Source organism: Eleutherodactylus coqui, chromosome 4 (genome assembly GCF_035609145.1).
Source record: "Eleutherodactylus coqui strain aEleCoq1 chromosome 4, aEleCoq1.hap1, whole genome shotgun sequence".
Taxonomy (NCBI): Eukaryota; Metazoa; Chordata; class Amphibia; order Anura; family Eleutherodactylidae; genus Eleutherodactylus; species Eleutherodactylus coqui.
In genome coordinates, this window is record NC_089840.1 from 51,998,328 (window position 1) to 52,022,334 (window position 24,007).

The window sequence follows — 24,007 nt, forward strand, 5'->3', positions numbered from 1 at the left end:
ACAATAGGGCGTGTAATGTGCGCTTTGACAGAGTGTCCGTGTGCCGGGCGATGCGAGTTGCACCTTCTCTGCGCAAAAACGTTGCGCAGGAGCGAGTGTATTTTGCAATACGCTCGTGTGGCGCTGCCCTCAGGCTATATTTACATGGGGGAGCGCGATGTAGTTCAGTGAAAACCTGATTTTCCGTGCGATTGTCACGCATCTGTGAGAAAAACTTGCTTCGCATCAGATTTACACGCAATCTTCACGTGCAATGTTTTCACATGCGTGAAAATCGCATGCACATCACATGGTACGCGATGTGGAGTTTTTTTACCGCTCCCCTAGAAAATGATAAACGATTCTTGAAGAAGATTCGCACAAAAATAGGACATTTTTCGAACCCAGACGGTCCGTCCAAGAAATGAAAAATGGCTTGCGTCCATTAACCCATTAATATAAATGGATCAGCTGCGCATTCAATCCATCTGACAAGCGGACAGAACTCGCTATACATTCCGCCCGTGTAAATACAGGCTTGGCAAGGAGTTGGGTATTGACATAAAAAGCGTAGTTCTTCGCCAACATTGGGGACGTCCTGCCGCTCTACTCCGGAGGGGGCACTTCATTTCTATTTTTGCCCAGAATTGCGCTTGCACAAGGTCACCACTGCACTTCTGCAGCATCCAGTCTTCTTAGCTGATCCACCAGCCCATCCTATTGCATCATGGGATTTGTAGTCCTCTGTAGTTGAAGAGGAGGGCGCTCTAATGACCAGGACTGGAGTGAAGTAGTGCGCTGACTTGGGGAGGGGGGCTCAGACACTTGAGTGATCAGTGCATGGCCCCTGTTTTTTAGGGCATCTTATTTCCAAGCTGTGCACTCTGGAAAGGAAAGAGTTAATAGGCAATTTTAATTGGGACTGGGAATGATTAACACTATCACGTCCAGACTGCACGGCTTAGAGCGAGCTACCTTCTCAGTTAGGGCGAGTTCTGCAGCAGCTACAGGGTTAAGAGGGCACGGTGCAGCCTCCTCCAGTCACACTCCATGCAGGGATTATGGGAGGCTCTCATTATGCAAATCTGACAGCCCTGGCCCCGCCTCCAGGTATTGGGCTTTCCTATGTCCACAGCCGGGTGCTGGGAGCCTGCAGTGTGGGATCACCAGGCCTTGCAGCCGGGGGTTTGCTGAGTCACATGAACAGGTAGGAAGAGGTCGAACCCACCGGCGGGTGGGCGAGTTCCAGAGCTTTGCCCTTGAGTGGCCTGGCAGCGGAGGACGGATAAGTAGGACAGAGTCCCGTTTGTGGGCACGGGGACAGGTCCAGTGTGATGGTGATCGCCAGCAGGGGACGTGAGCGGTACCAGGCAGAGGGTAGCGGAGAGGGGTGAGCTGCAATACGGTTGCTTCAGTGTACTTTTTCGCACTCTTCGATACCGGGTCGATGACTTTCGCTGCGTCGTAGACCGTTATATAAAAGTCAACGTAAATCGCGACAGATGCCGATTGTATGATGTTGGGGGAAAAAAAGTTGTGTTACTTTAAATGCTTGACAGCGGGGCGATCTGGATGCTCAGCCCTAGTGCGGCGGCACACAAGGGGTTATCTAGAGTCCTCACATTGTGTAACTCTTCATAGTGTGTGGAGGTGACTTCTCGCTGCTGCAGATCTGGAACAATGAGAGTTCCTGTATGTTGCACCAGGAAGTAACAAAAGCTCACACCACCGAGCACAATAGTGATGACCCCCCCCCCCTTTTCTTCCTCGCTTCTTTTGCCAACCTTTTTCACATTCTCTTGACTTTTTATTAACCTTACATACTACGAGACCCCATCGGAATCGCCCCCCCCCCCTTCTTCCCCAGAAGAAAGTTTCTGAATTGACCTCTTCTACAAATTCACCTGTTTCCAAGTTATTCCTGGGAAAGCTGGGTGACAGCCAATATGGCCGGCGTTACAGCCTCAGGGTTGTCGTTCAGCTTTCTTGGAGTCCAGATTGGTAAATAAAGGAACATTTGACTTTAAAACCCGGATGGCGACTTCTGGTGGAGTTGTAATGACGGCCATATTGGAGGACATCCAGCTTTCCTAGGAACGGCTGAAGACTTTTTTTTTTTCCCCATGGCACGGCTGGAGACTTTTTTTTTTCCTCCATGGCTTGTAGATACAGTGAAGTTTTATTGTGATGTCTATTACCGCTTGATAATTATGGTGCCGGAGGCGGCGTTCTACGGTTTATTGCCCTGATTCTATACAGGGAGGAGGTCATTTAGGGCCATTGGGTATATAAGCGGTAATGACAAGTAGAGTCCGTAGAGCCTTCCGTCTTATATGATGGCCGTCCTTGGGTATTGTCTCATCCCTTCCCCTCCCACCGCGGTGACGTCACGCCAGGCTCATAGATTACTCTTTGTATGGTGGCGGTCAGTGTAGACCAATCCATCCATGGGGACATTGATGGGATAACTCCGTTCTGTCGTGATTTAGAGCCCTACATATATGAATGCCCCATAAATCGCACCATCGTAAAAAGTGCACCCCTTAACGTTTACAAAATCTATTAACTCTTTAGATGTTTCACAGGAACTAAAGCAAAGTTAAAGGGGTTGTCCCGTGAAATCAAGTGGGGTTATACACTTCTGTATGGCCATATTAATGCACTTTGTAATGTACATTGTGCATTAATTATGAGCCATACAGAAGTTATTCACTTACCTGTTCCGTTGCTAGCGTCCACGTCTCCATGGTGCCGTCTAATTTCAGCGTCTAATCGCCCGATTAGACGCGCTTGCGCAGTCCGGTCTTCTCCCTGGTGAATGGGGCCGCTCGTGCCGGAGAGCTGGTCCTCGTAGCTCCGCCCCGTCACGTGTGCCGATTCCAGCCAATCAGGAGGCTGGAATCGGCAATGGACCGCACAGAGCCCACGGTACACCATGGGAGAAGACCCGCGGTGCATCGTGGGTGAAGATCCCGGTGGCCATCTTGGTAAAGGAAGAAAGAAGTCGCCGCAGCGCGGGGATTCGGGTAAGTAATAAACTTTTTTTTTTTTAACCCATCCCTTGGGTTTGTCTCGCGCCGAACGGGGGGCCTATTGAATAAAAAAAAAAAACCCGTTTCGGCGTGAGACAACCCCTTTAAGGACAAACTTGAAAATTGTAACTTTTTTTTCTTGCGGATTTTTTATTTTAATAATTTCTGTTTAACAGAAAAAAATGTAGTCAAAAAAACAAACGTCCGATATTCATTGACCCTGTATCTGCAATTTAAAAAAAAAAAATCCCATATGGCCTCCTGTCCATGGGTGAACTTTCACTGCGTTCCCCTACGGCCGGATTGAACTTACCATGGAAAGTGCAGCCCTGCTGTCCACGAGCGGGGGATCACAGCGATTCCCCACTCGCAGGACTTAAATCATTGCCACAGTGGAGAACCGTCAGCTGGCTCCTGCTCCCCGGCGGCAGCGATCTGCCATGGGATATCGCTACCCCCGTGGACAGGAGCCCTAAGTGGACCTCCTGTGAGTCAAACACAGGACTGAGAAATGAAGGAGCACCTTGCAGATTTTGAGGCCTCCCTTTTATTGGGGCAAATGTATGTATTTTTTATTAAACTTGCATTTTCCCATTACTAGCGGGTTTTTTTGTTTGATATATAATGAGAATTTTTTTTGTTTGTTTGTTTTAGTTTTTTTTACCACATTTGTTCGTCCCACTAGGGGACTTGAGGATGTGATCCTTTGATTGCTTCGATATTATACTGCAGGGCAGGGGCGTAACTAAAGGCTCGGGGGCCCTGATGCAAAACGTGAGCTGGGCCCCCCTCTATCTGTACCCGTACCCATACCTAAACCATGCTGCATAGAGACGTAACTTGAAGCTCCTGGACCCCAATGCAAAACCTGTAACAGGGCCCCCAACTATAATGCTTTATTCATAGTACTGGGCTCCCTATATGGAGAAGAGAGGCCTTATGGGCCCCCTAAGGCTCCTGGGCCCGGGTGCAACCGCATCCCCTGCATCCTCTATAGTTACGCCCCTGCTGCAGGGTAAGAACAAGCCCTCATACAGTTATGGCACCTGCAATGTGACGTTGACAATCTCGCTTGGTACTGAAACCCCCCAAAAATAGGCTAGTCACTAAGGGGTTAAAGTTTGCCACTTCTTAGGCTACGTTTGCAGGATTTACGGATTTTGCAGCGTCCAGATATATTATGTAATATATCATTTTTATTTATTTTTTGCGCCACACCTGCAAGCATGCTAGTAAATTACTGGTCAGCGGGTCACTGAGGGCTGCCGGCGTAGAACCGCTGTCCCGATGGTTTACAGCAGTCGCTCGCTTCCTCTTTACGGACACTTTAATTTCCAAATATTTGAGGAGGAAATGGTGCCGCGCTCCATTGTTGCCTTTACTGGGGAACGCGCCAGGAGAGGAGAGTAAATATTTACCCGCCGAGTTTCCCAGCACTCCCATAATACTCGCTGCCATTATCTACCTCTCTCTCTCCGGGTAACCAACATGTCTGCCATTACATGTTGTGCAAGGGTTATGGCGCTCCGTGTCTGTAAGGCGACTGTATGTTGTGTAGTACAGGGCGGGCCACGGAAAAAGGACCAGAAACTCAGCCCGCTATCACGCGAGCCAATGTACGATATTTTTTTCATAGCGATGTGAAGCGTTCTTGATTAAAAATGGCATTGCTTCTGTGAAATTGCGCTCCTCGTGCACACGGTAGGTTCGCAAGTGTTGCCCATGTGAGCGCCATACAATGGCTTTTAGGGTGCCATTGAAAACAATGGGCGAGGCATTTTGAGGGAACGCCAAAAGATAGAACATGCTGCTTTATTTTTCTTTTTCTTACCTCGCATGGAGAAAAATCGCTCGTGTGAACGTATCTGTTCAAAAATTAGATTACATATTTGTGCGAATTTTATGCGCAACGCACAAAACCTGCGTGAGAATATCATTGATGTGAATAAGCCTTATGAGAGCTGTCTAGAAGAAAATCCTGCGCGATCGCAGCTTTCATTTTATCTCAGTAGTAGAAGAAATGGCAGCCAATCGCAGCGCAGCTTTCATTTTACCGCAGCAGTATAAGAAATGGCAGCCAATCACAGTGCAGCTTTCATTTTACCGCAGCAGTATAAGAAATGGCAGCCAATCGCAGCGCAGCTTTCACTTTACCGCAGCAGTATAAGAAATGGCAGCCAATCGCAGCGCAGCTTTCACTTTACCGCAGCAGTATAAGAAATGGCAGCCAATCGCAGCGCAGCTTTCATTTTACCGCAGCAGTATAAAAAATGGCAGCCAATCGCAGCGCAGCTTTCACTTTACCGCAGCAGTATAAAAAATGGCAGCCAATCGCAGCGCAGCTTTCACTTTACCGCAGCAGTATAACAAATCAAAGCTGTGCTGTGATTGGTTGCCATAGGCAACAAAGGCAGATTCCATTTTTAGACCTAAGAGTGGTCCCGACCTACTTTTCTGTCACCCACCCTGTAGAAGAGGTTAATAAATGGACAACTGTATTACTGGACAGACATGCCATTCAGGAGCCTAGGACAGCTGGGTGACAACTATCTTTTTAATAGTTCACCCTGACAATAACATTACAGTTTACACAGTTGGTGGTCAGCTTCTTGTAGGGGACCTGCAATATAAAAAGTGGACTACCCCTTTAAGTGTATTTAAAGGGCCAGTGCACTGTAAATTGGCAGTATTTGTGTGGCTGGTACTATAGAAGCAGTTTGCTGTTGACAGCAGCTGTGTGTACTGTGCTTATCTCAGGGTGGAACCGCTTGCATGTGACAGGAAGCCGCCATTAACACATTCTGCCATGTGTAAGGGCCGCCGCGGATTAGAAAAAAAACCTTCAAGTGTGAAAGCCTCAAATGGGCCATTCACATATTTTTTTCTTCTCCTAAATACTTAGCAAAAAGTGCAGGTTCCCTTTAAAAGAGTCGGGATGGTGGAATAGAAAAAAAAAATTGCCCCCTTTGGTACAACTTGACTAAAACAAAAGCCGACCTAGGTGAGCGCTCTGCGCAGTTTCTGGGGTTGTCATGGGAACACAACGTACATAATAGATATGTATTTCTCTATAAATAGAGCGCAGCTGAATAAACAAAAGCCTCGGCGGATCGCGCGGTGTCGGGGGGCGCGGGGGTTCATGGTACGGATTCACACCCGAAAGCGACAAAATAATCAATTCTATCAAAGGATGAGCATGAGCTACAGTGGCGCCGGACTCACACGGGCGTATAGAATTGCGTATTCCGCACAGCATGTACTATTTTACCGCCTATTACACGAGATATGAACTTCTTGTCTTCTATGGGTGCGTACTAAAGCGCTGTACATACACAATCCCATTGCTTGCGTGTGGCGTTTTTACGGAAGGTCGCTAGGAGTCAATACAAAAATGAAAAGGTTCCACCGCATGTGTCTGTGTGCGTGTGATATGTGCCACACACGGCCATCTTTGTGGTCTCTGCCAGCAGAGCGCATGGTTGAAAAATGGGTAAAATTCTGTGGGGAGGCGTTTTACGCATACGCCCGTGGACCGGAGCCCTTAGACACCTTTCATAAGAGTTCATTTTCGGTGGTCCATCCTGTAGAACAAACTTTGCTGTAATGTTGTAATATTAATTAGATGTGCTAAGAGTATAAAAAAAACCTGCGGAGGTTCTGGAACATTCTGTCAGCATCTACAAAAGTAGGCCAGTAGGGCACCGCGCAAAAGGGACCTCCATGTTGGTTTGCGCTGAGTATTTCATGTATTCGCTGCCGTCTCTGTGTTAGATTTATTATTCCCGATTCCACAGAATAGTTTTCCTGAGCGGATATATATATATATATATATATATATATATATATATTATTAGTAGAGTACAGCCGCCGTCCCGGGACCGGTAAGGAATACAGCTGCACCCCTACCATGGGAAAGTGCATAAATGACAATTCCTCAATCTAAACCAGGGGACCAATTCATGACTGATTTAGTAAATACTCTCATTCCCCATGAAATAACAAAGCATGGCTGCAGTTCCTCTGTCTACTCCTCCTGTTAAATACATAGCTTTTAGGGTGTTACCCTTCCCCCTTGGCTGTGTGCTAAAGCATCTGGTGGGTCTTGCCCATACCGTATATACTGTGTGCTGCTCTATGTAATATTTTGTTTATTGACTGCTTACTGATGATGTCATCTCTCCTCCAGCCACTTCTTTTGGGCGCTGCTGTGACTTTAAGAATGAAAGCCCCGAGCTACTTTCTCCGGAGGAACTAGAGGGAAACTCCACTCTTGCAGGAAGGAGGCCTGTTTTCGGGATCTTGCACAGCTGCGGACTCTCGGAGGTGTAGCCGCAGCGAAGAGAATGGTCCTTTTTGTTTCTGACCTCTCCCCTCCGGCTACGGCACAGGAGAAGACGATGTTCCTCCAACAAGTCTGAGGCCAGGGAATTTTTTTTTTGCGTTGGGTCTATGCCAGCGGCTGTCTTGCCACCTCCCCTTTTTAGGACCAGGAATGCTGGGAAAAATTCCAATACACATTACACTTGTTCCGACTCATTCCACTTGGGAACTTCAGTTTTGGTCCACCTTGGAGTCTTGCAGTTGAGGTGAAGCTGTCTTCTGGTTTCTGGCCCCTTCGATGGACATGGAACACGTACCCCACTTTCCATTTTATTATTTTTGACCCCTGAAATCCCCAACAAGGTTCTGGGAACCTCTTCGGGAACAATCTAATATATTTTTTTATTTCATGAAGCTTCTCTAGAGGACCTTGTAGATGTGGTGCCCACACTGAGCCATGTCTTGGTTTGGAGAAGCGCAGTGGTTATGCCTGGTCACCCTTTTCTTTGCCTCCTTGTTGACCATCGCTGTATATCTCGTCCAATACATCTTGAATGGCTGGTGGAAACATAAAGGGAAGCTGCCTTATTCCGGTGAACAGAGCGATGCCGACTCTCTGCTGTCCTGGATCTTATCTCTGAATAGTTGGAAGAGTCAGTGGCTGAAGGCATGGATAGCGGCTCTCAATGAAGAGGCTGGGAAAAGAGGGGTAGGTGTCTTTATTTGTTATTTCTCCTTTAAGTGTGTGCACTGAGCTACCAAAAATAATAGGACCCCTGAGCGATAATCACAAGTAGTATTTATTTCTATATGATAATACTTAGTGGGGCTCCTTTGGCCCTAATGACATCGGATACAATGTAATCTACTTTCTCCATTCATCATCCTGCAAACCCCTCATCTTTACAGCATTTTCAGGTAATTTATTTTACCTACCTGAACTATGCGGGGATTGAACCTGCAACCTTCAGGTCGTGAGCGGGAGGTTAGGACTGCATACTGCTGCTATAACCCTCTGGACCACATGAGGCATGTACCGGCGGTGGCAATAGCACTTGTAATTGCAGGCTGGGGTCCCATTGATTTCAGAGAGAGCTGCATTTACAATTACGAGTGCCAACTGCTACACAGGGGGCAGAGCAGCAGCTTCCACTCTGACCCCTATGTAGCCCGCCGGGCCCAGCCTGCATAAGCCCTTTCAAGGTTTAACGTGTGGCTTACAGGAACTCCGAAGGTGAAACTCATCTCGGTTGTATATGAATACCCAGAGTAAGTAAAAAGTTCCAGTGCCCTGGGGGGTGGAAACTGTAAAAACAATATAATAAAGGATAATAGTAATTTCATAGAATCATAGAGTGGTAGAGTTGGACGAGACCCCTCTCTCTTCCCTAGTGTTAGGTAACCCTCCTAGCTTTGTGTCATCGGCAAATTTGATCAGTTTCCCCTCAATTCCCTCCTCTAGATCATTTATAAAAATGTTGAACAACACTGGGCCTAGGACAGAGCCTTGTGGTACCTCACTTGATACATTCTTCCACTTGGATGTGCAGCCATTTATGACCACTCTTTGAGTACAATCACTCAGCCAGTTGTGAATCCACCTAACAGTTGCCTTGTCAATCCCATATTTGGTAATTTTTTAAAATAAGTATAGTATGAGATACTTTGTCAAATGCTTTACTAAAGTCAAGATATACTATATCCACTGGATTTCCCTGATCAACCGTGTCGGTGATTCTGTCATAGAAGGAAATTCAATTAATCTGGGATGACTTGTTTGTTACAAACCCATGCTCGCTCTGGTTAATTACTCTATTTTTATCCAAGTACTTGCATACATGCTGTTTAGGTGTTCAAAGATCTTTCCTGCTATAGAAGTCAGGCTCACAGGCCTGTAGTTTCCTGGATCCACCTTCTTCCCTTTTTTTTTTAAGATGGGGGACAACATTTCTCCTTCTCCAATCTTCTGGGACTTCTCCTGTTCTCCAGGGATTTTTCAAGATTACAGCGAGTGGTTCAGCAATTACCTCCGCTGCTTCCTTTAGTATCCTAGGATGTAATTCATCTGGACTTGAATTCATTTTAGTTAGCTAAGGCCCAATGTCCACGGTTGGGTTTGATTTGCGGAAACTGTGTGGGGCACCCGCAAATCAAGCCACCTAAAGGGAAACCTTGGCGTCTGCAAATTAATCAAAGCGGGCAGGTTCGTTTTGAGGACCTTATGGAAAATAAATCGCAGCATGCTCCATTTTTGTGCGGTTCCCGCATGGATGCTTAACATTAAACTCAACGGAAGCCGTCTGATCCGCGGCACACCCACAGCTCTGACACTGCGGACTTGCAGTGGATCCCGCGGAAGAGGAGATTTAATAAATAATAAAACTGTACAGTGCATGTCCGATGGCAAGCTGTGAAGGCAACGCACAGTACAGCAAACCCAGAAGTGGAGAGGTCTGCGCGGACGTTGCTGACTGGAAAATATAGGTACGCAGAGCTAGATTCCGTGCGGGATGACCCGCCCGTGGACATTGGGCCTAAGTGTTCCCTCACCATCTCTCTGCTTACAGATAGCCTTCATTCTTTTATTCCCCCAATAGCACGGGGAAGATCAGTTGATGTTACATTTACTTCCTGAGAGAAAACAGATACAAAATAGGAATTAAAAAGTTCAGCCTTCTCAGCACAGAATTCGCCTGTAAAATCATGGCAGAAATCCACAACTATTGTACCATGAATCTACATGCGGATTTAGCTCTGTCAAGACGCAAAATCCATGTGCGTGATTTCTGATGCGTTTCCGCATGAAGAAGTGATGTGTAACTTCACGCCAATCCACATGGAAACACCTTGGAAATTCCACGTGCAGATTTTCGTCCTTCAGCCGGGGTGAATCTGCTTGTGGATCTGCGACAGAATAGCAGCAGATGTTTGCCACGGTTATATAGGCGTATTCCGCAATACCACGGCTGAATCCTCCTTACGCGTACATCATGGATTTTGGTGCGGATTTTTCACTGGAAACCTGCGGCATTTGTGTCAATAGTCGTATGATGCCGTGAGTTCAGCAGTCTGGCCAGAACACTAAAATGCGCTTGTAATGCGCTCCTCTCAGACTAACTTCACACAGGCGAGCGCAATATCGGGCCGTGAATCATAGCCTGATTTCGCGCTCGCCAACATGCTAGTTCTCTGCAGATGCGAAGCGTTTTTGTTTCAAAACGGTCTTGCATCACTTCGAGGAAGAAGCGATCCTCTGCGCAGAGTTCCTCCCATTGTTTGTTTTCGCGTGCCTCCGGTATGATGCTGCCACCGACCCCCATTGAAGACCAGCTTCACACGAGCGGATTACAACTGCGGAATCCGTGTAAAGGATCCACGGGTACTGTAAAGCATATAAAATACCTTTTTCGCTCACACTCGCGAATACGAATCACGTATTTTGCGAGCGGAGGCAAAATCGCAGCACGGTCTATTTTTGCCACGGATTCCACGCTGACTGCCTCCATTAAAGTCCAACCCGCAGCCCATATGTAATTAACATTACGTATAAGCTGCGGGCACCCGTGTCATCACTTAGCAACGATGTGCGAAATGCGCATAAACGCCAGTGAGTCGCCGCAGTCATAGGCCATACAGAAAATTCAGGTACGCGGGGACACCGACTGGCTTCACAGCCGGAATCTAGTCTGCCTGCGTACAGCCGGCTGAAAACAATGGACGGTGCAATGCGAGAGCACCCAGAAAGATGGGACATGCTGTGATTTGTGGCAGGCCCGTCGTTTGCCAACCAGCTTTCCTAGGAACAGATCAGAGAACTTTTATTTATCCCCCCCCCATATTTGTTTACAGTTTTCCGGAAGAATGTTCCTATACCCCAGCACTGCGGACTCCGGTGAAGCGCGCTCTGCAGGTTCTCGCCGCGGCCATCTGTGAAGTCCATTATAAAGACAAATCGCAGAACGCATCGCTGGTGCCTCTTTTATGGGGCTTTTATTTAACAGCAGAGATTGAGTGTCAGATTAAATTTAAAGGACGCCGAGATCCGTCCTGATTTATGGCGCGCTTTCTTCGCCTGCCGTGTGATCGCTCATACATGGTTGTACTGCAGCCCGGGACCGGAGAAGGGCAGGGATTGATCTACTGTCACCTTAATTGAATATTTACGAGAAAGAAAACTGAATTAAAACGAGAGCGAGAAGGAAAAAAAAAAAACAAAAAAAAAACAATGCCGGAGATTTTTTTTTTTCTCCCCGAGGGCAGTCTTGGCCTTGATACGGGATGACTGCTGCATTGTGTATTGCGGAGCGCAGCTTCATTATCACGCAGCTGTTCAGCGCAGTCTTGGGGTTTGACAGCTGTTCTTCCCCGTCCCACGTTCACGGCTGCAGAGATGACTCTGTCTTTCCACCATTTACTGCCTCCTTTCTGCTTCTATCTGCATATAGGATGGACTATCCGTGTGGTCGGAGCGCTCGCTCCATAGCCTGCACGTATGGGGGTTTCTTGAAAGGGTTTTCCGGCACTAAATGGTTAATGGATTATCCTCAGGACAGGTCGTCAATGGTTAATCCACTGCTCAGAACCTCTGCCGATTTTGAAGTGATAGCGATGTTGGAAAAACCATTGCTCTCATACCAGTTCACACCAAGCACAGCACCATACATTATTTAGTGGCCGTGCCTGGTACTGCAGCTCAGCCCATTCACTTGAATAAGACTGAGCTGCTCTCTGGCCATGTGACTGATAAGGGTGATGCCTGAGAGGAGGCCGCAGTGTTCGCCTGAGAGGAGGCCGCAGTGTTCACCTGAGCGTCACCACCTCATCAGTCAGTTGATCAGCGGGGATTGCAAGCGGCGGACCTCCACTGATCAACTATCCTAAGGAAAAGTCATTAATAGTTTAGTCTTAGGAAACCCCAGCAAACCTCCCACTGACCCACTTATGATTTAAATGATATATATTTATTTTAGTTTTTTTTTTTGCCTACTGCCACCACTAGTGGGTGCTCTTTGTATACTGATATAATGCAAACCTGTTATCCTCTTTGAGTCCCATAAACTACATTATGGGACTCAAAGGTAACAGAACAGGGAGTCCGGGGAGCTGTGTTTCATACTCGCTGGGTGCCGTGTTCATGCGCTGCGCACAGCGTGACGCGTTTCAGCTCTCTGTATGGGTGATCGTGCGCACAGAACTGGCTGGAAAAAGTCACCTCGCAGGAATGGGAAATCAGGCGAGTCTGAGGCCTAGTTCCCTGTTCCATCACCTTTTGAGCTCCTTAATGTAGTTTATGGGGCTCAAAGGTAATGACAGGTTCCCTTTAAATCAGTATACACCCTCTACTGGGAATTGTATAAATCCTGCATGTAATGAGCTCCCCCTAGTGGTGGGCGTAATTGGCCAGAATAAATGCCACCCACGATAAAGTTATATTCTGATTCAGGTGAAATGATATGTAGACTTTTTACTGCTCTAGATCACTCCAGATTATACATTAACCCCTTCACCACCCTAAACACGTAGGAGCGGTCTTATCATCAGAGTGCACGCTGCCGCCCCTGAAGGGGTTAGTGAGTCACTTCCTGCACCGCTTGTTACCAGCAATGAATAGATGGAAATTCTGTGACATTTCTATAGATCTTGGCTGAGGCTTTACCCCGTGCGGCTCCTGGGGATTTACTATCAGGTTGTGTGGGTGTTTGGCTGCTGACAAGTGAAGCTGGCATGTTATATACCGCACACATAGCAAATGACACACTCGGCTCTGCTACAACTCCTCACGCTTTGTGGTGAAGTCTCCACAATGTGGTGACAAATCCTGTCCATACATGATGCAATGGCAACCCCTATTGCAGGTGTAATGGCTGCAAGGCTATAGGGCAACATTTTCTTCACCCCCCCCCCCCCCCCCCCTCCCTTCCCCACAGAAGCACCAGTGCGCCCCTCTGACCCACCATTAACTGACTCTCCAGGTTCCCCATGTCCAATTTTTTAATTTTTTTTGTAAAGATCAGACACAAATCAGTGTGACAAATGTGAAATAACGGAAGGGGGCAAATACTTTTTCACGTTGGCTGTACCAGGACTGAGCCCCTCCTTCAGCTTTATGTTCTGACTCCAATTAGGTCAGCCATCTCCCTGGGCTTGTACTGTTCGCATACATCAGCGGCGTGGAGGGTTTCTGCAGATGTGAGCGCTCGTGGCCGCTTTACAATACGTTTGCATATATATAGAGCTGCAGAAAAATGCATCAGATATTCCTGGCCTAGTAATTGGATGTTACATGAAGCTTTCTTGTATCCATTTATGGGACCCTCCAGAGGAAATATGTAAAAAATCTGAAAACTATCATTTAATACCTTGCTTCTAGGCTGAGATATGATCACTTGAAGTTACAGGCCCAAAGCCTCAGGCTGCACCACTGAGACACTGACGACATGTCCTTCTCGGACCTCTATCAGGTGCCGTGGCGTCACGGAGAGCCTGTGTGGATCTAAATCGCCATCTACATCCGGCGCGGCTTGATTAGGGACTGGAAGACCTCGATGTATGTGGTGACTTGGTTCCATGTCAGCAGAATCCCTCTGTAGTGCAGCCTCCAGGCTTTTAGGCCTGTAACTCCAAATGATCATATGTCAGTATGGAAATAAGATATCAACCCCTTCACGCCCCAGGATGCACATGTATGTACTGGGTGCATGGAGCCGGAGCCGAGCCCACTCCACTCAGTACACAGCGGGTGTCGGCTGTCTCTGACAGCGGATACCTAGCTGCGATCAGCAATCGCGCCAACCCCACTGTTAACCTTTTAAATGCCTCTGTCAATTCTGACAGCATCACTTAAATTCCTTGATCAGCGTTCCAGGGTCCCAGACAGCCCTCTTGTAATGAGACTGTGATGCAGTTCAGCTGTCATGGCAGTCAGTGGCCTCCTGAAGGCCCCCAGGGCTGTCATGTATCTCCTCCTATTAAGACAGACCTGTGGCCTGTCTTAATAGAATGCCAGCAGAAATACCATATACTGCAATACTGAGGTAAAAATAAAGTATATGGAACTGCAGTGTGTTTAGCGCTCTTCACGCAATCCTATTCGGGCGTGTTTATATGTGTGCAAAATTTGCGTGCGTGCGATATGCAGATCATAGAACCATTGTTTTAAATGTGGTTTTTTTTTTTTTTTTTGTTTTTTTTTTTTTGTGCGTGTCGAAAAAACACAGCATGCTCTATGTTGGTGCACCAAAGTCTAAAGAGGGTGCACAAAATACGCAACAAGATGCACAATACGCTGCGGAAAAAAGGGCATATCTGGAACCATTTAAATCCCGTGCACAAAAAAAAATGCCCTGTGGTGCAAAAGCACAGTAAAATATGCCGATACAAGCACAAAAAAAAGACACGTTCATGGTGCAAATAAATTGCGCTAATTTGCACATATGTGAAGGGTCCTCAGAAATGTTCCTTTTTTTTCCGTGTACTATCTGGTTAATACGACAGAAATATTCTACGCATTTTTCGCGGTTCTGTTCTCTACAGGCGGTTTTGAATGTCGCACCCGCTACCACAATGTTTGTCACCCAGCTTTCCCAGGCTCTCGCATTGCAAAGCTTCCCAGTTATGTACTGCAAACCGAAAAATTCTTGCCAGTGGCCGTATTTACCTATATACTAATACGAGGATATACGAGGGCAGGTACAACCCAGCAGAATGCAGATTAGTTATATAGTTCTGTCTGCTTCTAGGAAAGCTGGGTGACAACCAAAATGGTGTCCATGGATAGGATCGTACGGGTGGGAGAGGGTTTATTACATCGGTGTGTCGCTGTATTTTCAGCCAAGGGTGTAGCCATAGAGGGTGCGGAGAGAAGAGTTGCACCCAGGCCCTAGTGACTGACATGTAAAGGTCCCTCAACCACAGAAGAAGGCTCGTGGTAGGTGGCTCCCTGGTACAAATGTTGGGTTGGAGCCCACAGCATCTTATTACGCCCCAGTATTCGGCCTTGTTCTGATTTGTTTCCGGCTGATTTATAGTATTCCATCGCTGAATGTCTAGTCTGGCACTAGAACCAAACATCCAGATGGTCGGCGCCCCTAGAGGGCAAGTTCTGAGGAGCGACGACTCTTCGAGGTTTTCACTGCATCTATTTCCCATATGTTCTTACTGCTATTCACATTATGCAAAGTAAAGATGCAGTGAATGATCCCCATTCGTCTTGTAGACGTGGCGAATCCTGCTAACCTCCTTCTGTAGTCAGATTTTTAGTGACAGTCATACCGTATTTAGTAGCGTTCCGCAACAAGACCCCATTTGCAAGCATTAGATGGGATGTTGCGATCTTCATGGCGTGTGGCCAGCCCTTCGTATCATGTAGCCGTATGCTACTTTTACACCTAATGAGAACCCCATGATTCTCGTTTGCCCCAGCGAATGACCTGGTGGCGCCATCACCAGCTTGTTGGCGCTCGGGCAGCCTGTTTAGACAGCAAATCGTCATTCGGAATCATTAACTTCTTGTTCACTTATCGTTTAGTGTTTCATATTCCTCTGAGGGTCAGGAACACTATCTTTTCTCCTTGGGGAGAGCAGTGAGTGAGGAGACCTAAAAGGCCATTCATGCTCCTCTGGGTAATATGCAAATAAGGGAGATGGAACAATACCTCTGCAGCGCCACCTATTGGAAGGCAGGATTCCTTCACATCAAAGTTAGACTGTCTTTATACAAGCTTTGTAACAATGTCTGGAATCTGGCTTGGCTTTCAATTCCTAGACATTGTTACAAGGCTTGTATAAAGAGTTTAACATTGATTTCAAGGAATGCTGCCTTCCAATAGGTGGCGCTTCAAACGTGTTGTTCAATCTCCCTTATTTGCATATTTCTATGTAAAACGCAGAACGGTCAGTGTTTAAAGGTAATGAGAAGCCAACAATGATTTTCATGCTGGCTGAAACTGACCGGCGAATGGGAAGCGCACGATTCTTATTCGTCCAGTTGTGGGTTTGTGTTTAAACTGAACAAACCTGGGAACGATAATCGTTCTGTCTAAAAGCACCTTGAACTGGAGCAGATAGCGAATACAGACCACAACTGTTCCTCTGGAGGATCTGGCACATCTGTACATTCCATGGACAACCCATTAATTTACATAAGAATTGTGTAATGCCTCATTTCTCCTGTGGAAGTGCTGTGGGGAAATCTTACTGCTGGGTTTCCCACAGATTATTGCTGATCGCTGGGGACCCTGTAATCAGATTTTTATTCGGAATTGTCTCATTTGGACTTTGTGCCCTTTTAACGGCAGCCTCTTATCCGTCATTCCGTCAATCTCTGGATTCCCAGGAAGATTATTGGAAACGGATGATAAGAGATTACTCCAACCGCCTTAGCAGTGTCGGAGAGATCATAATTGAAAGTCTTTGGCAATACGACAAGATCATTTTGTCGGACAAGCAAGGTGACTGCATCATTTTTTTTTATCTCTGTAGGGATCCCTGCGGTTGGCGTTTGAAGATGACAATGGACCCCGACCTCTAGAGCTGTCCGTGAAGCAGGTGGAGAGCGTTGTGAAGTCATATAATGATAAGGTGAGCAGCGGGTCATTAGGAGAAGGGCTGGTTTATTACATTCCCCAAAAGACAATTGCACTGTGGCCTCCACCTTTCTGCCCCTACGGGGCTGTACAGCATGATTGTTTGAACACTTCATAGTGCTGATACATTTGCAGTATATGGCGGTATTGTACTGTTCTATGGTCACTGTATGGCAGTATTATGTGTTCACTGTATAGCACTGTTATATATTCACACAGCTTGTACTGTAAATACTGTGGAGTTCTCAAACGGCAAATCCGCAGAATTTTTAGAGGGGGGTGATATGAGAAAAATTTGCTACCATGTGTATATTTTTGAGTGTACGGGATTCGTACATTAGGAGCCATTCCCTGTATGATCTGTATAGTGACTTTGCCCCAATATTAGCAAATCTATTTCCTGCGTTTTACTCACAATTCTATAGTAACTGCATGGAGCCATTTTTAAGATACCGTTATTATGGGATTCCACTATTATGGCAAACCTTCATGTATTGGGGATTTCCAGGGGAGTATTGGTTTACCCCTGAGGGATCAGTTCCAGATGATACGGCATTGTAATTCATGCAGTCGCTAATATGATTTCCTCCGTTTCATCATGACCTTTTAGAGAGTGTGACAAGTGTGTGATGATCACGGCCGGGGTGTGTATTGTGAGTACATCATGCTGAGTGCTTGGTATGGTGCCAGTCGGGAGAGCAGGGAGCCCCCCACCCAATACACTAATCGCCCATCTGTTCCTGAAAACAAAACGCCTCTCAGTCAGACCCTCCTAAGTGGATTATGTGGAGGTTTTTCAAGCACCAGAACATCCTGCAGCAAAAATCCTATTAACCCTAATTACGCAGGTTATTTATTTATTTCTTCCTATAATTCGTTAACACTTTAAATCTTGCTGTCCTGATGTCCGGTCATTCTGTTGCCGGGGCAGACTCTCTGTTAGTCCATGTTCCGAGTTCTTGTTAACCTGTTAAAGGACATGGCCTAGTTTTGGGCGCAACGATTGTTGGGGATTTTCAGATCCAGTTTCCAAAAGTCAAACTTTAAAAAAAAAAAACTCCGTTGACATCGCTGTGCGGGGGCTTGTTTGTTAGGTGGCCTTGGGGCACATATGTATTGTTTTCTTTATTTGCGAGGCTTGGCGGGGCTGAAAGAACATATCAATTCATTTTTTTTTTTAACTGTGTCTACTATGCGGCATGACAACTTTTTTTTTTTTTTTTTTACCTGGTGGAGGGGGGGGGGGGGGGGCGGTTAACTCTTCCTAATGTACTTCAACAGAGCATGAGGAAGTGCCCTTATTACACAGAACAAGATCATTCAACAATCGGGTCTGGTGAATTTGAACGGTAATTGTTCAGTGTAAACACGGGCAACGATTGAATGAGGAAAAAGAATTCCTTCGCTTCTCATTCGTCCATTTTATGCAGGCCTAAAAATCATCGTTCGCTCGTTTACACGTCGCTGCGTGTAAACGGCAATCGTTTAGTCCACGTTCGCTGGACCAGGGAATGTGACGAGCTGAATGATTTATCTGCCTGTGGATGTCAGCTTACTCAAGTCCTTCCGTCTCTTCATGTAAACCCTGGCAGACTGGATGATGATATAGGGCCATAGCATCACTTCCAAGACTTTTTGTTGTCCTTTAGGCCAGGCTTACACGAACAGGTCGGATTCCGCATGCAGGAGGCCTGTAGCTGGTTCCAGCTGTGAGCCTGGCCGGTTACCTTGCGTACCTAATTTTCCTATGGTGCGGATGACCGCAGTGGCTCGCAATCGGACATGCGCAGTGCACTTTTTTTTTTTTTTTTTTTCCTTTCTATCAAGATTTGTATTTCCCGCGCCGTCACTAAGCGATGACGCAGGTACCTGCAGCCATTACGCAATGTTAAATGTGTACGAGCTGCGGGTCAGACGGTCTCTATTGACTTCAATGTAGGCCGCCTGCAGCAACAAAAAGCGTGCTGCGATTTTTTTTTTTTCTTCTGCTCGCGGAATACGCAATTCGTATCCGCCAATGCCTTTCAATGCCCGGGTTTTGCTGTGGACACTCCGCATGGATGGTGATCGCAGATTCCGCTCGTGTGAGACCGCCCTTACACTGGAGTCAGTGTATGTTTGGGATGGTTGTCCTGCTAAGACGTCTAGTTTAAAAAAAAAAACAAAAAAAAAACTTAGTTTGCAGCGTTTTTTTCTGCTTCTGCCGAAAACTTTTACACAGCACTAAAATGATATATTTTTCTAAATCTTGGCATGTAAATTGGTCCTTGTCGTGAGTCTTCACCCTCTCCCCCTGCGGGCAGTGCAAGCAGGATAGAGAAGATTACTGGGTCGAGGGATAGAACCATCAAAGGATTAAACTGGTAAAAGGTCTTTATAGGATGGAAATTCTATACAGATATTAGCGCATGGTCTCTATTCGCATTACGTCTGAGCCCTGTCTTTGGCGTATACATCAAACCTAACCGTACGGCTCCGGTCACCCAAAAGATGCCAGCAGAGTGGCATTTTGGCCTCTGTTTGGTGTATATATATTGGTACATTATACCTTTTTTGATGTGTATAGTAGGTTGCGCCATTCTATCCAGAGCCGTCCTACAAAGTATACCGAGCGGCATATATTTATTGTGGAGCCTATGGGTGGCATACATCGCAGCCCAATGTATATCCTCAACACAAGGCTCAAACATAATGTGAACAGAGCCTGACTATCAAATAATTACTTTTAAACTTTTTTTTTTTTTTTTTCTTTTTTTTTTAATCCTTTTTTTTTTTCAAATCTGTTTACCTAAGATGATGTTTTTTTGCCGAAAAATCATTCTAAACTACTGGCCACAAGGGGTCTCGCTTCCTTCTATTTTGTTTTGCCACTGTCTGTTTTTAATTGAAGACCTCTAGTAATAGATGTCAAGAACCCAGGAAGTGATAGTTGGTGGTGTCTCATGCTGCCCATAGAAAACTATGGAGAGGTGACGAGGGAGACAGAAGTAGAGAGATTTGCACAGATGGGGCTGCTGCAGCTAATGGAACGGCTTTAACACTACACGTGGACATACCCTTAAAGTTATTTATGAGCTGTCCAACAGTTGATCGGCAGGGGTCTGCTGCTCGGAATACCCACCGATCATCTGGCTGAAGCAACTGCGGCACATGACTGGGCGCCACAGCTATGTCAGTCCATACCGGCACAGTGGCCTACATTGTATCGCAGCTCGATCTCCTTCACTTGAATTGCTCTGAGTTACTCTCGGACCATGTGACCGATGACCTTGCCGGAGGAGAGGTAGCAGCACTTAGGTTGATCGTCGGGAATCCAAAGTGGCAGATCAACTATTATGACCTATCCTGTGGAAAACTTGGGCAGAAGGTGGGTAATCAACTGAGGGTAAGGGATCTGTCCTCTAGTGCATACTGGGAGTAGTGGTCTCCTATAATATATAGTACATGGTATACTTGATAAAAGAATTTCCTCTGCTCAAACTGATAAGGGTGCAGCTATACTTCTGCGTTGCCAAATTATGATGAACTTTGGGTGAAGCTCAAGAAGTCGCTTGCTTGTCATAACTTGTTGCAGTTTATCCGCTTGCTCCTTTTCTCGCTTCACCTTATACAGAGTTTCTCAACATACAAATAAATGCTCAGGGTTCAATGATGAAGAATAAGCTAGAAAGTCTTCAATTCTCCTACAGTGCCACCAGAGGAGAAGCGAAGAATTACATGGGGCCAATTGAAATCAATAGGCAAAGATATGTAACTTTTTAAATTTAACTCCTACATTGAGGAGTTGGGATTTGGACATGTGAGGGTAACGCCCCACGGTAAAATGTATGCAGCCACTTACCAATCAATGGGAAACCGCACCAAACGGCATCTCAGCGCGGTTCTCTGCTGTACATACTGCTCCGTGGCCCTACACTAGGCTCAGGGGTGTAGCTAAAGGCTCACAGATCCTCATGTAAAGAAATTCAGTTTAGGCCTCCTTCCCACAGGCGCGGAGTGTTAAGGCAGCAGAAATGCAGTCCTGAGCTCTTGCTCACAACCTGAAGGTTGCGAGTTCAATCCCTGAATGGTTCAGGTAGCAGGCTCAAGGATGAATTCCATCCTTCCGAGGTCAGTAAAATGAGTACCCAGCATGCTGGGCGGGGTAATAAATTTACCTGCAGAATAAGTTGGCATTTATACAAATTTATTTATTATCATTGGTAAAGACTGCGGCTTCTGTGACTTCAAGGAAACCGGCTCAACAGATACGATACATATTCATCAGTTTCTCTTTCATTATTATCCTCCGATGATGATGATGATGATGGGGTTTGTATGATGAGCATTGTGCAGAGTGCTCCTTCGCATCCCCCTTGTGCTTGCACACACCATACCCTAATGTTCTCTTACCTCCCATCTTCCCGGCAGGCGTATATTACATGGTTGTGGGTTATTGCTGTCTGTGTACTGCATGCTACAGGTTTGTGTACTCTGCAGATTCACACGTATGTTGTTACAGAGTGAGCGAAACGCGCCAAAAATTGCCTGCCAGGAAATCCTGGATCGCAGACCAACATCCTCAGCGGGAAACGGTTATTTTTTTCCAGCATAATATTTAGCAAATGTTTTAGTAGCTTCAAGGGTGTGAACAATTTTGAAAACAAAAGTGGAAATTTACTAAGGCCGGTATTTCCTGCGTCGGGATGCTTGGTCAGATCATTTCCCCAGCGCACGGTGCGCTAAATACATGGAGGCATACACCTCGTCTTGTATTCTGTATATCCCGGCTCTTCTGTGCGCTGGGTTTCTGGCGTTAATTATACATAAATCTGTCTGTCTGGCCACACCTCCTCCTGAAAGCCCCACCCACTTTCAGAAAAGTGGAAACACTGGCACAGGAGGGAGAAATGTTGCAAAGTTTTTGCGCAAGCAGGGCTTTTTTTTTAGAAATGCCCCCCGAAGTTGTGTTTTTTTTTTTTTGTTTTTTTTTGTTTTTTTTTTTAAATCTGGCGTTTTGTGTATACAGCTCATATGCAGACCTATACGTATATCTGCATGGCTGCATATATCCCCTCTATGGTGTGAGGCTCCCATCCTGCTTCTCGTTGTTGTTTCCCTCTTCTACTGTCTGTATTTTAGCAGTAGACACAGAGACACATAACTCTGCACCGGAGCTGTATGCATAAAACGGTCGGGTAGTATTAGTCACAACTACAGTTTTTTTCAGATTTTGCCTTTTAATTTTTATTTAGGTCCTTTATTTATACTTTATTGCAACAGTATACATGCCATTTAATGACAAGTAAATGCTGGACCCGCCCAGAATTAATTGGCAACCATTCAAACTTGTGAGTGTGAACCCCAGTAATTACTGGGCTGGGATTTAATTACCTTACAGGTGATCTCACACACAGTTTAATAGGATTATAATGCATGTGGTGATGATGATGATGATGATTAAGCCTGCAATATTTACTGACCTCGTTGATTGCTTCTCCCACATCCACATGTATGGATTCACCTTTAACCCCTTAACGACCAGTCCATAGTGTTTTTACGTCCTCCCGAAGTGGGCTTTATTCTCTGAGGACGTAAAAACATGTCTCCTGCAGAGAATAAAGCCCCTCGGGCTGTGGACGTGACAGCTCCATGCTGTCGGTGTCCGCAGGTAGCCAACAGCATGGAGCTGTCATCCCGGGCTGTACGGCCCCCCCCCCCCCCCCCCGGCATTGCGATCGGCGCTATCCAATCGGATCCATCAGGGCAGCTGAAATTACTCACCAAGGTCCGCCGCACTGCTCCCCGCTCTCCCGATGCTCCGGGCTCCGTAGCCGTCCTTCTGCGCATGTGCACCAGGCGGCTTTACGTCAGCCGCATGCGCAGAAGGCCCGGCGGCGCGGGAAATTTAAAATCTCCTGGCTCCCGGCTCCTGTAGGTAGCCGGGAGGCAGGAGATGTCAGCGGGGACAATGGATAACGGCGATCGCGGAAAAGTAAACAAAGATGTTAAAAAAAGAAAAGTTTCACCTCCCCTCATGGATCGGATCCATGAGGGGAGGTGAAAATACTCACCCCGCTTCCTCCATGTCCTCCGGCCGGTCTCCGGACCCCCTGCTGGCTTCTGCGATGTGCCGATGTGGCGCGCATGCGCAGAAGGCCGGCGAGCCCGGAAAATTCAAAATCTCCCTGCACCCGGCTGTCACAGTTAGTCGAGTGCAGGGAGATATGACTGGGGACCGCTGTATGCGGTTTCCAGTCATATGATCACCGTTATCCATCAGATAACGAGGATCATATAAAGTTAAAAAGTTAAGTTTAAAAAGTTAAAGTTTCATCTCCCCTTACGGATCGTATCCGTAAGGTGGATGAAATTACGTACCCAAGGTCCCGGATTTGTTCCCTGATGGGATGTTCATCAGCGGACCTTACCCCAGCTTCTGCGCGTGCGCCCGTCAGCATGATGGCGGACGCATGCGCAAAAGTGAAATATTGCCCATGAAATGTAAAATCTCCCTGCTTCTGGCTACCAAAGGTAGCCAAGAGCCTTGAGATGTCACGGGGGGGGGCCGTGGTATGTGGTTACTGGTCACGTGATCGCCGTTATCCAATGCATAATGGCGATCACGTAAAAGTTCTTTAAAAAGTGGCAGTTTCATCTCCCCTCACCGATGCGATCGGTTGGGGGAGATGAAACATCTTCTCGGAGGCTTCCACATTTGAATCCAGATGCGATTATCCTCCATGGACCCTTCCGGCTGCTGCGCATGCGCCCGCCGGCAAAACGCCGGACACATTCGCAGGAGCCGGGAAGCCCAGGAAATTTTAAATCTCCTTGCTCCCAGCGACCAACGGTCGCTGAGTGCTTGGAGCAGTGACCGGTGGCCTCGTTGAGTGGTCCCCGGTCACGTGATAAAGTAGCGATCTAACATTAGGCCGGTCACACATGACCGGAGAGGAATTATGGGTTCTGCATGCGCTTGATCAGCGGTAATCCACGGATCAATCGCATGCATTGGATTACACAATTTCCCCCCCCCAATTAGCGGATCGGAATTACGTAATCCACTCGCAGAAACAGAACATGGCATGCTATATTTTACCGCGGATATCC

General features: G+C 46.7%; 1 protein-coding gene across 2 annotated transcripts in view; it reads left to right on the forward strand.

Annotated features, from left to right (window-relative positions):
• Positions 1–1,078: 1,078 nt before the first annotated feature.
• Positions 1,079–24,007, forward strand: part of C2CD2 (C2 calcium dependent domain containing 2) — a 60,420-nt gene continuing 37,491 nt past the window's right edge. The window contains exons 1-3 of one of the 2 annotated variants that reach the window (XM_066599412.1): positions 1,079–1,186; positions 7,198–8,040; positions 16,812–16,910. In XM_066599412.1, the coding sequence (XP_066455509.1) occupies positions 7,789–8,040; positions 16,812–16,910 (351 nt within the window). In that variant the 5' untranslated portion in view covers positions 1,079–1,186; positions 7,198–7,788. Of the gene's footprint in view, positions 1,187–1,216; positions 1,370–7,197; positions 8,041–16,811; positions 16,911–24,007 lie in introns of those variants that run through there. The other variant, XM_066599413.1, reaches the window with a different exon arrangement.